At 34.8% G+C, this 13,033-nt stretch overlaps 2 protein-coding genes across 3 annotated transcripts in view; both read right to left on the bottom strand.

Moving 5' to 3' along the window:
* LOC126735745 (uncharacterized) overlaps positions 1-7,381 on the bottom strand; it is a 30,205-nt gene extending 22,824 nt beyond the window's left edge. For both annotated transcript variants that reach the window (XR_007660499.1, XM_050439832.1), the window contains exons 1-3: positions 7,138-7,381; positions 6,997-7,057; positions 6,416-6,736 (exon numbers count right to left, since the gene is read on the bottom strand). Coding sequence is in view for 1 of the 2 variants with exons in the window: in XM_050439832.1 (XP_050295789.1) it covers positions 6,416-6,499 (84 nt within the window). In the remaining variant the exon portion in view is untranslated. The remainder of the gene's footprint in view (positions 1-6,415; positions 6,737-6,996; positions 7,058-7,137) is intronic.
* Positions 7,382-10,849: 3,468 nt separating this feature from the next.
* On the bottom strand, positions 10,850-12,330 carry LOC126735138 (POC1 centriolar protein homolog A-like). Its single transcript, XM_050439070.1, has 2 exons — positions 11,743-12,330; positions 10,850-11,537 (listed from the first exon to the last, which is right to left on the bottom strand). The coding sequence occupies exons 1-2, from the start codon at positions 12,199-12,201 to the stop codon at positions 11,064-11,066; spliced, it is 933 nt and encodes a 310-aa protein (XP_050295027.1). The 5' UTR covers positions 12,202-12,330; the 3' UTR covers positions 10,850-11,063.
* Positions 12,331-13,033: the final 703 nt, after the last annotated feature.

The raw sequence follows: 13,033 nt of genomic DNA, 5'->3' as shown, positions 1-13,033 counted from the left end.
ATAGAAGCTGAAAACAACCTCTCTGAAGAAGATTTAATTTCTTTATTTTTTATAGATGACTATATAACTTTGGCCAAAGGTATATAGATATTCATCAGTAGGTATATTTTGTATTTAATCACTTTTATAAGCTTCGATACATAAACCTAGATTTTTTCTGAGAATTGTAATACAGTAGACTCGCGATATAGTGAACTAATTAATGCACATCCAGTTCACTATATCGATTTGTTCACTCTATCAAATTTTTTTTTTGTGTACGTATTAAAGCAACGTTTGTCTTTAGAAAACTAACTTTATTAATGCGAAACAGAAAAAAATATTACATATGTAATTAAAATAAAATAAAAAAACGGCATTTTTTCAAAAAATGAAGTAATTTTTGTGTGCTTTTTTGTTTTTAGTCCTGTTTGCATCATCGTATTCCTTAAGTTTTGTAAAACGAGTATACTAGAATATTCCACTTTATCTTCATTTTTTTCGGCCCATTGAAGGATGTTGTTAATTGACTTTATTGCCGAATTTGTTGTCACTCGTTCCATATTTACTACCATTTCTTTTTGCACTCCATCTTGATCGTTTCCATCACTTTCACTTTGATCATTAGTTTCTTTTGTGTCAGATAAGTTATCTTTATTCCAATCGTCTACATCAATAGGTTGAATATGAACTTCTGGATTAAAAGTCTGCAATAAAGTAATGATTTCTGATCTCACTGTGTCAATGTCATCATTTCTTATTCGGCTCCGTAAAACACTTAAGGGGATGTTATCTTCCTCATCGCTAACTTCGTCGGCTAATGGTGAAAGTAAATTATGCCAGCATTTTTCTATAACTTCAGGCCTTAAATTTTTCCACGCCAAAGCCAAACTTAGAATGGCGTCCTTTAACTAAATATGTTTTAGAGCATCTCCGAAATCCTCGTTAGTTCCAATAATTTGTGATAACAAATTTTTTCGATAAAATAGTTTCGTCAGACGAATAGCGTTTTGGTCCATTGGCTGGATTAGCGGAGTAACGTTAGGTGGCATATAAACAGTGAAAATGGAACCATTATTACTTCTTAGCTGTTCTGCAGGTGGATGGCTTGCTGCGTTGTCCAACAAAAGCATGGCTTTAACTGGAAGGTTTAAATTCTTAAAAGGAATAAAAAAAGGGCGTAAATTTGTAAAAATCGTAGTCCAAAAGGACTGAAACCATTTTTTCTAATTCTCGAGATACAAAGATGGTAAAATTTAAAACGTCTTCCTATGACAAAACTTACCTCAGGAATAAACATTCGGTGAAACCATTCTTTGAAAATTGCTGCCGTCATCCAAGCAGTTTTGGAGTTTCTATATAATGGACGGGACAGTTAAAATTTCGAAATGAACGTAGATTTTTTGCTTTCCCAATAATTAATGGTTTAACTTTGTGAGTACCTGCCGCGTTTGTGCATGCTAGAAAAGTCACTCGTTGTTTCTCGGTTTTAGGACTTAAGCAAGGCTTTTGATTGCATTAACTGTACTTTATTATCGTGTTTTCGAACGTAATGTTTTATGGTTTTCTTAAAACTATATACTCTCAACAGCAGGCGTGTGTACGTATTACCAGCTTTAAAATAGGTCCTATTTATGACCTATCACATAAAATAATATGCACAGAATAAACCCCCCCATGCAAATAATACCGGATCCGCTTTTAGGAGAAAAGACATCTTTACGGGCGCACTTTTCCTATTTTTATATCTGTTTCATTCCCGTTTTATGTGCCTTATTTATCCACCCTTGCACACGTCAGTCCTAGTATTTTACAATCTAATCATGGGGAACGCACTTGGGTAATCCCGGGTTATTTCTCTTGGTGTGTTTTACAGTCGCCCAGTCGGTTAGTCGGGGCTGAAAGAGGACAGCCGTCGCGACTAACGGTTTGGCCGACTGTTTCGCGAACTTCCCTCTGAACGGCGAGATGGGAATATAAAATAAACCAAGAGGACCACCCTCCTCGTCCTCCCCCCGTTCCTACATATTTTTTTTCTTTTTTGTTCTGTTTCTTTTCTTTCTGTGCGATGATGATTCAAATTGTGTCGGCCAAGGCTATTTTTCTATTTCATTTTGTCGTACAATATACAGGGTGAGAAATTAAGGGACAAATTAATAAACAAGTGAAAATTTGGCAACAAGAGAGAGAGATTTTTCTAGTCTAGCACCTACTCACCAAACACCCCAAAAAATATATGAAACACTTAATGGATATACAAAAAGTTTCGCATGCGAAGTCGATAATCGAACTTCGTTCAGTTGTTTATTAATTAAGCTTTAACTGCGCATGTCTTTAAATAAAAAATTAATTCTGTTGGTCATCCTGTCTCAAATTGTCAATTTGTTTTGCCTTTAACGTGCATGTCTTTTAGATTTTGAATGATTAATTGTCGAAAATTAATAATATATATTTTGACGTCTGGTGGAAATTTTCAAAATTCAAAATGGCGCCAATTTAGACCAACTAAAAAATCCGTGAATATTCTGGACTATACGTAACATTGTTTTTCATGTGAAGTTTTCCAAGATGGCGTCCAATCGCCATACTTACGTCAAACGTAAGGAGTACTTTCAATTAATCCATATTATTGAATGGAAGAGATTTTACTAAACTGCGCATGACTTTAAATAGAAAGTTTGCTTCACAAGGTCAAAATTCAAAATGGTGGATCGATGGCATCTTGGAAACAATTATTTAAATCCATGGCGTGAATATTCTAAAAGTTTACCTTTAGAACGTTGCACCTTAAACATCGTTTTCCATTTAATTTTTTGCAAGATGGCGATCAGTCGCCATTTTGAACTACCATTTATACGTCAAAGTGTACTTTTACTCAATACTCTAAGATGAAATAGAGTTTCTACTGAACTGCGCATGACTTTAAATAGGAAATTTCCTTCACGAGGTGACAGTTTTAAAATTCAAAATGGCGAGTGGCCTGGGGCAGTTTTTTCTTCGCGAGCTACATATGTCTTTCAGAGCAGAAGTTTCCAATACAAACCAGTTTAATCGGCATTGTAAATCTGTTCTTTTGTTAGCTGAAGCTCATTTATTTTTAGGCGTAAAGTTCTTTTAAAAGGATCAACAAGCTCGGGTTCTGACGATAATTTTTTTCCTCAAATCATTAGGAAGCGTATTCCAAAACGTTTTTTATACTTTTGCAACCAACCACTGCTCGCATTAACAGAAGGAGATTCCTTGTATTGACTGTGAAGTAACTTGGCCTTCTCTTGGATCATTAAAGCAGTTACCGGAAATTTTCTCTCCCTTTTGTTTTTAAGAACCACTTATATAAAGCTTTTTCCATTCTAAGACACTCTGATTGTCTCAAAGTTTTCGCTTTTCCAGGTCCTGTGAAAGTACTGTTGACCATGGCCGGATTAAGGTTTTATGAGGCCCGGGGCTAATAAAGGATCAAGAGGCCCCTGATAAATAAAATGCAAAAAATATTATTTATAACACTACATATAATCATATAATATAAAGAAAAGGTTTTTTGGAAAATAGGAATATTAAAATACCTTTTTTCGTAATTTCAGTTTTACAAAATCTTCTATTACGTCATTAAACTCTTAGTCCTTCAAAACGTCCCTTTCTATACACATTAATGTTAAAGAAGACAGACGTTCCTCCTGCATTGTGGCTCTATATTTATTTTTTATATAAACTAGCTTGGAAAAGGAACTTTCAGACTCTCAATTTGCTATTGGTATCGATAGATAAATTTCAAAAGCGTATATACGTTAGGAAACGTGTCAATTAATTGGTGTTCTAAAATATATCTTAAAAGATCAAGTGGATTGCATATTTTTTCGGGTTTTAAGAGGTTTTAAGAAGTTTCGAGAAAAATACCAGCTCATCCGTTAAATTAATATTTAGGTCATCTGCGTACACGCTTATTACTTTTGCAGAAAACTCTTCAACTTCTGATTTAGATAAACATACATAGAGCTAAGTTTTGAAATCAAACCAAACAACTGGGCAAGATCTGAATATGCATTACACCGTCGTTCTAATTCATTGACCAGCTTATCTACTATTACTAAAAATGACTGCGTGCGAAATAATTCTCTTTCATTCAATAATATTTCATTTTTACCGTCCGGGTATTTTTTTGTCGCTTTGACCTGCCCATAGAATACTCATATTCTTCCTGTGGTAGTAAACTTTTGGCTTCTTCTTCAACAAGGCAAATTGGTCTCGGAAACAGGAAACACTTCTGATTAGCCCTTTTAAAATGTTTTCACCAAACAACAAATCCAGACCTGGCTTTTGAAGTATATTGGAAGCTTCCCCAAAAAGTCTTAAAATTTTGCTCCAAAAGGTAGCCATTACAAGAGTCTCCATTTTTATCATTTGTTTAGAAAGTCCTATGGCTTCTAACTTGATGTCTTTTTTTTCTGATGGATCATCCGACATCATTTTTAAGCAGCTGTTTATTTGGACACGCTTTTGCTGCATCTTCTCTACAGCTCCAACGAGTGGTACTTAACGACTTGACAGTAAGGTTTTTGCCAATATTATCTAAAAACAAATGCCATCGATGTGTGGAGGACCCAAAAAAAGCATACAATTTTTGCAAAAAATTAAAAAACTTTGTAGCATCAAGGCAATCGTCAACAGCACATTCTCCAACTAAATTTAAAGGGTGTGCAAAACATGGCACGTAAAAAGCTACCTTAGTAATTTCTTTTATATATGCTTGAAGGCCATTATACTGCCCCGACATATTACTAGCATTGTCGTATGACTGTCCACGACAAAATTTTAAATCCAGCGTATTTTTTGTCAAAAAATTTATAACAACCTCCGACACGGATTTACCAGTATGACTGAAAATAGGTACAAATCCTAAAAATCTCTCATATACTTGCCCACCCTTTTCACTAAAGCAAAAGCGGATAATTATCGATAACTGATCTACGTGCGATAAATCTGGAGTCGAATCCACTAATATTGAAAAATATTTTGATGCTATTATATCTTCTCTAATCTTTTTTAGTACATTATCGGACATTATTTGGATAAACTCCTCGCAGATAGTCTTAGACAAATAAGAAACAGTGCCTTTACCTTTATTCCCATAATTCTTAATATGATTTTCTATAAAGAGATCAAATTTGGCAATTAGTTCCAACATTCCCATGTAAAGACCATTAGGTGGTGACCCAAAAATCTCATTGTCACCACGAAAAAGCAGACTCCTTTCTGCCAGAAATTTAATTACAACTACAATTCTTTTAAAAACATTAATCCAATAATTATTTTCTTTCTGAAAGGCTTCTGCAATAGTTTTGTCTAGTCGGGGACAAAGGTACAGTAGGCCCCTGAATGACGAGGCCCGGGGCTCCAGCCCCTTTAGCCCCATGGGTAATCCAGGCCTGCTGTTGACTCGTTTCAAAATCTTTATCCTTCTGTGACGAATCGCGCATATAGTGGATTTAGCAACACCATATTGTCTAGACAAAACGGTCACTTCGACACCTTTTTTTAATTCTTCTAATATTTTGGCTTTGTCGCTTAGGGTTAAATGCTTACAAAAGAAAACTAATTGCCCGAAAAGAAACAAACCGTTTAATATCTTTTTCTTGTCTTAACTTGTTTGTTTATCTAATAAAACTATTGGGTTTACTATTTCGAGAATCAATTTGTTCACTTGACAGAATACATTAAGGTAAAAATGTCTGTTCACTATTTAGAATAGTTCACTAGACAGTGTGTTCAGTATAACGCGAGTCTACTGTATCATATATTTATTGTATATAGGTAGAAGGTAGAACCGGATTGGTAAACTATTTGTTTGTTTTTTTGAAAGATTTTATCGGTTATTGTTTATTTTTACAACAGTTATGTGTGAATATTAAAAATAAACGACTAGCTATTTGTTATTGAAGCTTATTTTGTGTTGAATCAGTGTTGTATTTCTTTCGACCCTTTAGTCACAGCAAACTTTTACAAGTTTCTGATAAACATGAATACACTCCGACAAAACTGGATGGCGCCCACAAGGTAAGCATCTCATTTAAATTATTCGTGCCAAACTCACATCAAACTATATTGCTCAAAAACTAAGAGATATCCTATGTACCTCTTTATTTTTTACTTAGTTCTTTGCTACTACTATCACAAAATTAAAAATAGGTTACAACTTTTAATAAAAAAAGTATCATTTTAGCACCAACGCTCGGACTACAGAACCAAGTTTTTCACAACCCTCCCTCCCACAATGATATTTTCACCTCACTTTAACACAGGCATACATCGGCTGTCTCTGTCTTGCAGTGATTTAGTAGGAGTTCGGCCCTTTTCAAATTAATGCGTCCCAAAAATAAAGCGTTGCCACATTGTGCGAAATTTCCCTAATAAACTGAATAAAAAAAAAAAAAAAACTCACCTCTTTCAAAATTCTGGCGTGTTGACTGTGCACCGCCTGTTTCAGCTCCTCGAACCCCTTTTCGGCACCGTTACTCTCGCACATCTTAACGCCGCGACAATCGAAGGTAACTGCCGAAAGTGAGACTTTCCGCACGAAAATAAATCAACCGTGAGTTTCCTTTTAACGCTTAATCGCCGCGGCTTGTTTGCTTTTCCTCGTATAAAACAATACGGATTCAAAGCGCGCGTGCATACGTTTTGTTGCGGTTTAAATCCTTGACTCGGATTCCAAGTTGTGTCGGTGCCGTCTGTCGCGCTCCACTATTATTACGGCAAAAACCTGAAATAAATAAACGCGATAATTATAATAGTGGGTGCATTTAATTGTATCATATTGCAAATGACAATTATTAATTATGCATTGTTTGTTGTGTCTGTAGGGTGACACACATTTCAAAATGGCGGAGGAGGCCATCTTGGGAAAGTAAAGTTGCGGCATTGCACAAAAGTTGTGCCAATGTTGCCAAGTTTTATTAACAATTGCCTGCCTTGTAAGTGTGTTATTAATTACTATTATAAATGATTCAAAAAAAAAATTACCTGGAAATTCTGTATTAGCGGCCGGATCACTCACGTTCTAAAACCGTACTTTTCCCGAAAGCTGAAACAACATCAATATAATATAAACCCACTTATAGCACGGAAACCTTTCAGGAAAAAAGTCTAAAAATAAAGACTTACAATGTCAATATATTGACAAACGAAGGGCCTATTTTTGGTTATGCTGCTGGTTGCGCGATTACCTAGATTAACGCATATTTACCCAGGTTAATGCAGCGTTATCGGCTTATCACGGCTAGTAGGTTGGAGAACATTCGCAAACTAAATGTACGCGGAAGATTAAAATGCGCAAACAAAATCGTGCGAAAAAGGAATTTCCAAAGAACGTCCGTTGTCACAACGTTAATTTGGTTAACGATTAGTATTCGCGACGGTAGACGCATAAAGGTCAAACACATACAATGGGCAATAATTTATTTCATTATATCAGATTAAGTTAATAATTATCTGCTTGTCGATCTGCATTTATGAAGCATAGAGAGTTTTATAGGTCAATGGACTAAGCACAAATATTATATAAAAGTAATATAAAAAAAAGTCTTAAAAGTTTAAAATTAACGTAAAAATATATGACAGAAATGACAGCGTCAGCGCTTAATTAATATTAATGACAGGTGTCAAAATAGTGCCGTAATAAAAGCTTCGGTAATCGCAGCATCATTTTGACAGCTGTCACACTGTCAAAAAAACACTTCAGGCAACGTCATGATTTTATCAAGGTGTGTCAAGGATGGTCACGTGTCTTTTTGTTTTGACATTGACCAACCTTGGTTTGATATTTTTGACAGATGTCACAAAAGTTAAACAGAATGTTATTAGAATATTTTTTATTATTGATGTAATTTTATTGTACTACTTAATAAGGCCCTTGGCAAATCCAGAGTGTCCGATGACAAACTGTGACCACTCTATTTTCTCACATTTTGCATTCGCACTATTATTTATTGGCAACCCTGTAAAGAATTGACACTTGACTTGTATGACAGATGTCAGTTTTGGTTTGAGAGGTTATTAGTAAAGGTTTTTAAAAGGCAGCATCGTTTTAACAACTGTCAAAGTAACAAAAAACACTTGATTAATTTTTACTATACTATTTAAATAGTTTCGTGGCAAATACAAGATGTCCAATGATAAACCGCGGTCATTCATGTACTTTCTCAGCTTTAATTTGAAATTCGTGCCATCATTCACCTATTGATTGGCAACCTAATGTCATATTCGGTTTGAGGTTATGGTATAGGCCATTTTGATTTGAAATTAAATCAAAGTGAAAATGTAGAAAAGTTAAACTATAATACTAATATCCAAGAAAAAAACCTAAAAGTTTATAATTAACTTTAAATATGTGACACAAATGACGGACGTCAGACCTTGTTTGACGGTAATGGCAGGTGTCAAAAAAACCTCTTTGAAGCAGTTTTCTTGGAGACAACTAATATGAATTATTCACGCGGCAGGCTCGTGATAGTTTTTTTTAACAGTGACGTAATAAGCGCCTCTCATATCGGTAATCGCAGCATCGTTTTGACAGTTGTCAAAGTGTCAAAATACACTTTTGGCAACATCGAACAAATTTCAGACTGAGGCAAATTGACAATATTAAAATTGGGGTCGAATCGATGGAACAGAGAATCCAACATTGCGAATACGATACCATTAAGCTGTGCCGTGACGTATGAATATATATGGTAACGTGTCTTTTGGAACTGATATTGACAGCTGTCATAAAAGTTAATCAAAATGTTAGTTTATTTATGTATTTGTTTATATTTTTATCATTTAAATAGGCCCCTGTAAAATACTCAGTGTCCGATGACAAACTGCGGCCATCGATGTACTTTCTTAGGATCAATTTTGAACTCGCGCCATTATTTACTTGTTGATTGGCAACCCTGTTAAGAATTGACACTTGATTAGTATGACAGATGTCAGTTCCGGTTTGAGGTTATGTTTATGTAAAAAAGTATAATTTTTGTATGTAATGTAAATAAGTAATTAACATAGATTAATTAAAAGTATTTAATATTCATTTCTCTATGGTAATTAAGTATAACAAAACAACTATATTCAAGGAGTTGATCATCCAGACCCGTCCACATATCCTTTTTATATTCCTTCCGTTCAAGGTGTGCCTGTGTTTTTCTAAAGAGCAGTAAATTAAATTCCAAAAAACCAAAATTTATTCCATAAATTACGTGAACACCGAGACTAAATGATTAACAAGTAAACAAAATCCCATTATTTACTGTAGCAATTAGGAAAATTAATTCTCCTTAAATGTTTAAGCCTCAAAAGGAAATTTATCCAAATCACTTTTTTATTTATTATTCGAACGCAACCGATAAGGTTAATTACAAAATAAACTTAACTGTGTAGGTGTTAATAAAACGAGTTTAAATTGTTGTTAATTTATTCAATAACAAGATATTAATCTCGATTCAAGAATTGAACATTTAGTGTGTCATGCATCAGGCATTCGCTAAACAATTAAAAACCATTAAATAATTAAAGTTCCATGTCATCCTTCTTAGACCAACTAGCGGGAGGTTCAATTATGTTCAATAGAGATTTTATGTCCTCGGCAGGTAGATTATCACGAATTATGAAACGTTTTTCGGAAGGTTCTGTTATGGTTTTTAAATAGCCGAACCAGTAAATTACTAGTCCGGGACCAAACCTAAAACAAACAAATGCTTATACGGCGTTTTGATTTCAAATTAAATCAAAGTGAAACACACTTCCGCGTCATCCTTCACCTAGTCAACACGCGGTTGTCCTCGTCCTTTCCTATCCTACGGATTCCTTTCCTTGACCCCTTGCCGTTAGTTACAACGTTCATTTCAGAATTATTAAACTTTGTGAAAGCTTCTATCCCACTTCCGCGTTATCCTTCATCCCATCAACGCATGGTTGTTCGTTCTTCCTATCCTTTAAATCCCTTTCCCAGACCCCTAGCTGATCCTAACCATGCCGGATGCATCGTGGGGAAGGCGACATCGTGCATTGAAAAGTTTCGATTGTGATTGATAATTTAATATAGTGAAAGAGTCGATTCGGGGAACAGGGTACATGTATCCGACGGTTTTCCCGAATCTCCAAATCGTGCTGGCAAATTGCCCCGTAGCAGAGCCATCAATTGAACAAAACAAGATCTATATATTTTGTGTTCTGTTCTTTTCTATGAAACTATGCAATTCTGGACAACTCAGTGCTTAAATTCCCTTAAATTTCAATCAAATACCCACCCTGGTACTCAAAAAATACACATACAGCTGAAAAATAAATTACAAAATATGGACATTTATGTTTTTCTGCTTTGTAAATTAATGACCTGTTTTCCTGTTAAATAGTGTATTAAATAAATAAACTTTATGAATGTGATATATTTAAATGTTTGCTCTGTGATTTTATGCTGTGTCGCTTTTATGTTTTCGGGGATAAATGCTTTACAAGATTCTGTATATCCAATATTGCAGGGGTATCTTAGGATCCACTTTTTTCAAAATAAATAGTTCGAAATAAGTAACCTGAGCAACATCCCCAAAAGCAGATACCATAGCTCAAGTGAGTCAATTAAGGCAAAATAAGCACTTTTTGTTATATATTTATAAAGTTGACTCGCAATGGTTCTAATTGCAATTTTTGGGGATAATTGCTCTACATGTTTATCGAACTTTAATTTGTCATCTATTATTAGGACCAGAAACTTATTATTTGTGTTTAAGGTAGCTTCTGTGGGATAAAAGGACATGGTACTCTTTTTCAGCTAGTTCTTTTAAGTAATTCAAGGGTAAAATTATATTTTTCAACTGTTTAACAAAAAAGGTTAAAATAGAAATCAATAATACTTTATTGCGTCGTATTAATAATCTTATTGTAATCTTACAAAATGCTTTCTAAAGTAAACCTAGTACAAAAAATTAAGACATTAATGGGTGTAGTACAAAGAGCCAATAATCAGTGTCATTTTCTTACAATATTACAGAACTATCACAGAAAAGAAATAAATAACCATAACATAATTATAATCCTTAATCCTAGGCCCCCTAATCAAAAACAAGAAAATTAGTTTTCCACAATGTAATCTTCTTATCGGTCCCTCCTGCTGCAAAAAACTCCCCATCAGAACTAAACTTGCAAGTTTTAATACCACCGTTTTGATTCAAACTGAGCAGTGGCCTGCCCTCGATAATATCCACAATCATCAACTTGGAATCCATGCCACTGGTCAACAAATAATTTGCTCTAGGGTGCCAATCGACGCAAGTGGCATTATCGTGTAAAGAATAATGCTGCTGCAGCTTTCCACTTTTAACATCGTAAAGTCTTATTGAACCGGAATTCATTGCTGCTGCAATTGTGTTATTGTTTAAGTGTATGGCAATGTGATTGGGGCTGCCTTTACTTCCAGTAAAAGTTTGGATTTGTTGGCCGCTTATGGGATCCCAAAGTCTGATTGTTCTATCATCAGAGCATGATGCTATGTAATTACCAAATGGTGAAAATTTCACTGATTTTACCTAAAAAAACATTGTTTTCAATTTGTGAACATGTTTAAAGAATGCAGTGAATGTACATCAAGTAATGAGACATTCAATTTAGATGAGAATGCCTTAATCTTAATTTACCATGTTGTTAAAGTCATTATAGCACTTTACTGCTAACTCCATAATATTTATTGCAACAAGATATATACAATTATACTACTACCATTGATTTACTTACCCAATTATTGTGCTTAACAAAACTCATAATAAACTGTTTGGTCTCAACATCCCACATCTTCACTGACTTATCGTTTGAGCCGGTGAGCATTTTGGCACCATCCATTGACAAACTAACGGTGTTTACTGCAGATGTATGGGCTCTTACTTCCGCCGAACCGCCTAAAATCGACGGTACCCAAATACGTACAGTGTGATCCTTTGAGCTGGACACCAAATATTTGCAATTTGGCGTATAATCTATGCAAGTAACCGAATCTGTATGGCCGGAAAATCGGTAACTCGGACCGTTTTGTTGTGGATCTGACCACTTGGTCCAGATCATTATGCTGTGATCTTCTGAACTGCTGGCGCACTGGACCCCGTTTGGGTTAAAACTTATACTTGTTACTGGTTTTTTGTGCCCCTCGAGAATCGTTTGCACCTGGGGGTCATCTTCACTCAGGTGTAATGTGGACATGATTTTTGTTTAAAAAGATATGTATAAAATTTTTAATTTATTCAAAGTTGGTTTTCGTGTTTTTTTACTTAAAATGAGTGAAAATAAAACGGTTACAAGAGCGGCTTATTTACTTTTGAATCGATGTCAAACGAGTTGACGTTTATGTTCCTGTCAAATGAGTTGTCATTTATGTCACCGTAAGAGTTTTCGAAGATTGCGACCGGTGAATGTGTGTCAAGGTAGCGCCCGATAGTACCCACCAACGCTCGAGAACGCAGCATGTGTCGGTTACGAGCAAGTAATTTATAGTCCGCGCTCGCTGTTATTTCAATAAAAAAAATCCCCGTATCTCCTGAAATTCCAAAGGGATTTTAATAATTTTTTGTTCAGAAATTAATAATGAATACCTAAATCGAATTACGGAGGTTCCAAATCTTTACAAACTAAGGTTTCTTAAGGAAAACTTTTTTATGTAATAATAAATATCTAAACCGATTTGCAACCATGTAGAGATTTATTATTTATTATAGAAAAAAGTTTTATTCAAATCCTTTGAGAGTTAGAGCCTATTTCATTTCCTTAACATTTTACTTTTTTATTAATTTTCACAACGAAACCTTAGTTTGTAGAGGTTTGGGACCACCATAATTCGATTTAGGTATATATTGTTAATATCTAGACAAAAAAATTATTAAAATTTCTTGGGAATTTCAGGAGATACGGGCATTATATTGATTAAATAACAGCGTGCGCGGACTATAAATTTGTTACTGGCAACCGCCATATGCCGCGTTCTCGATCTCGGTTGCTGGATATCGATCGGACGCTACCTTCACACACATGACCGGTG

Source organism: Anthonomus grandis, chromosome 4 (genome assembly GCF_022605725.1).
Source record: "Anthonomus grandis grandis chromosome 4, icAntGran1.3, whole genome shotgun sequence".
Taxonomy (NCBI): domain Eukaryota; kingdom Metazoa; phylum Arthropoda; class Insecta; order Coleoptera; family Curculionidae; genus Anthonomus; species Anthonomus grandis.
This window is presented reverse-complemented; position numbering and strand designations above follow the sequence as displayed.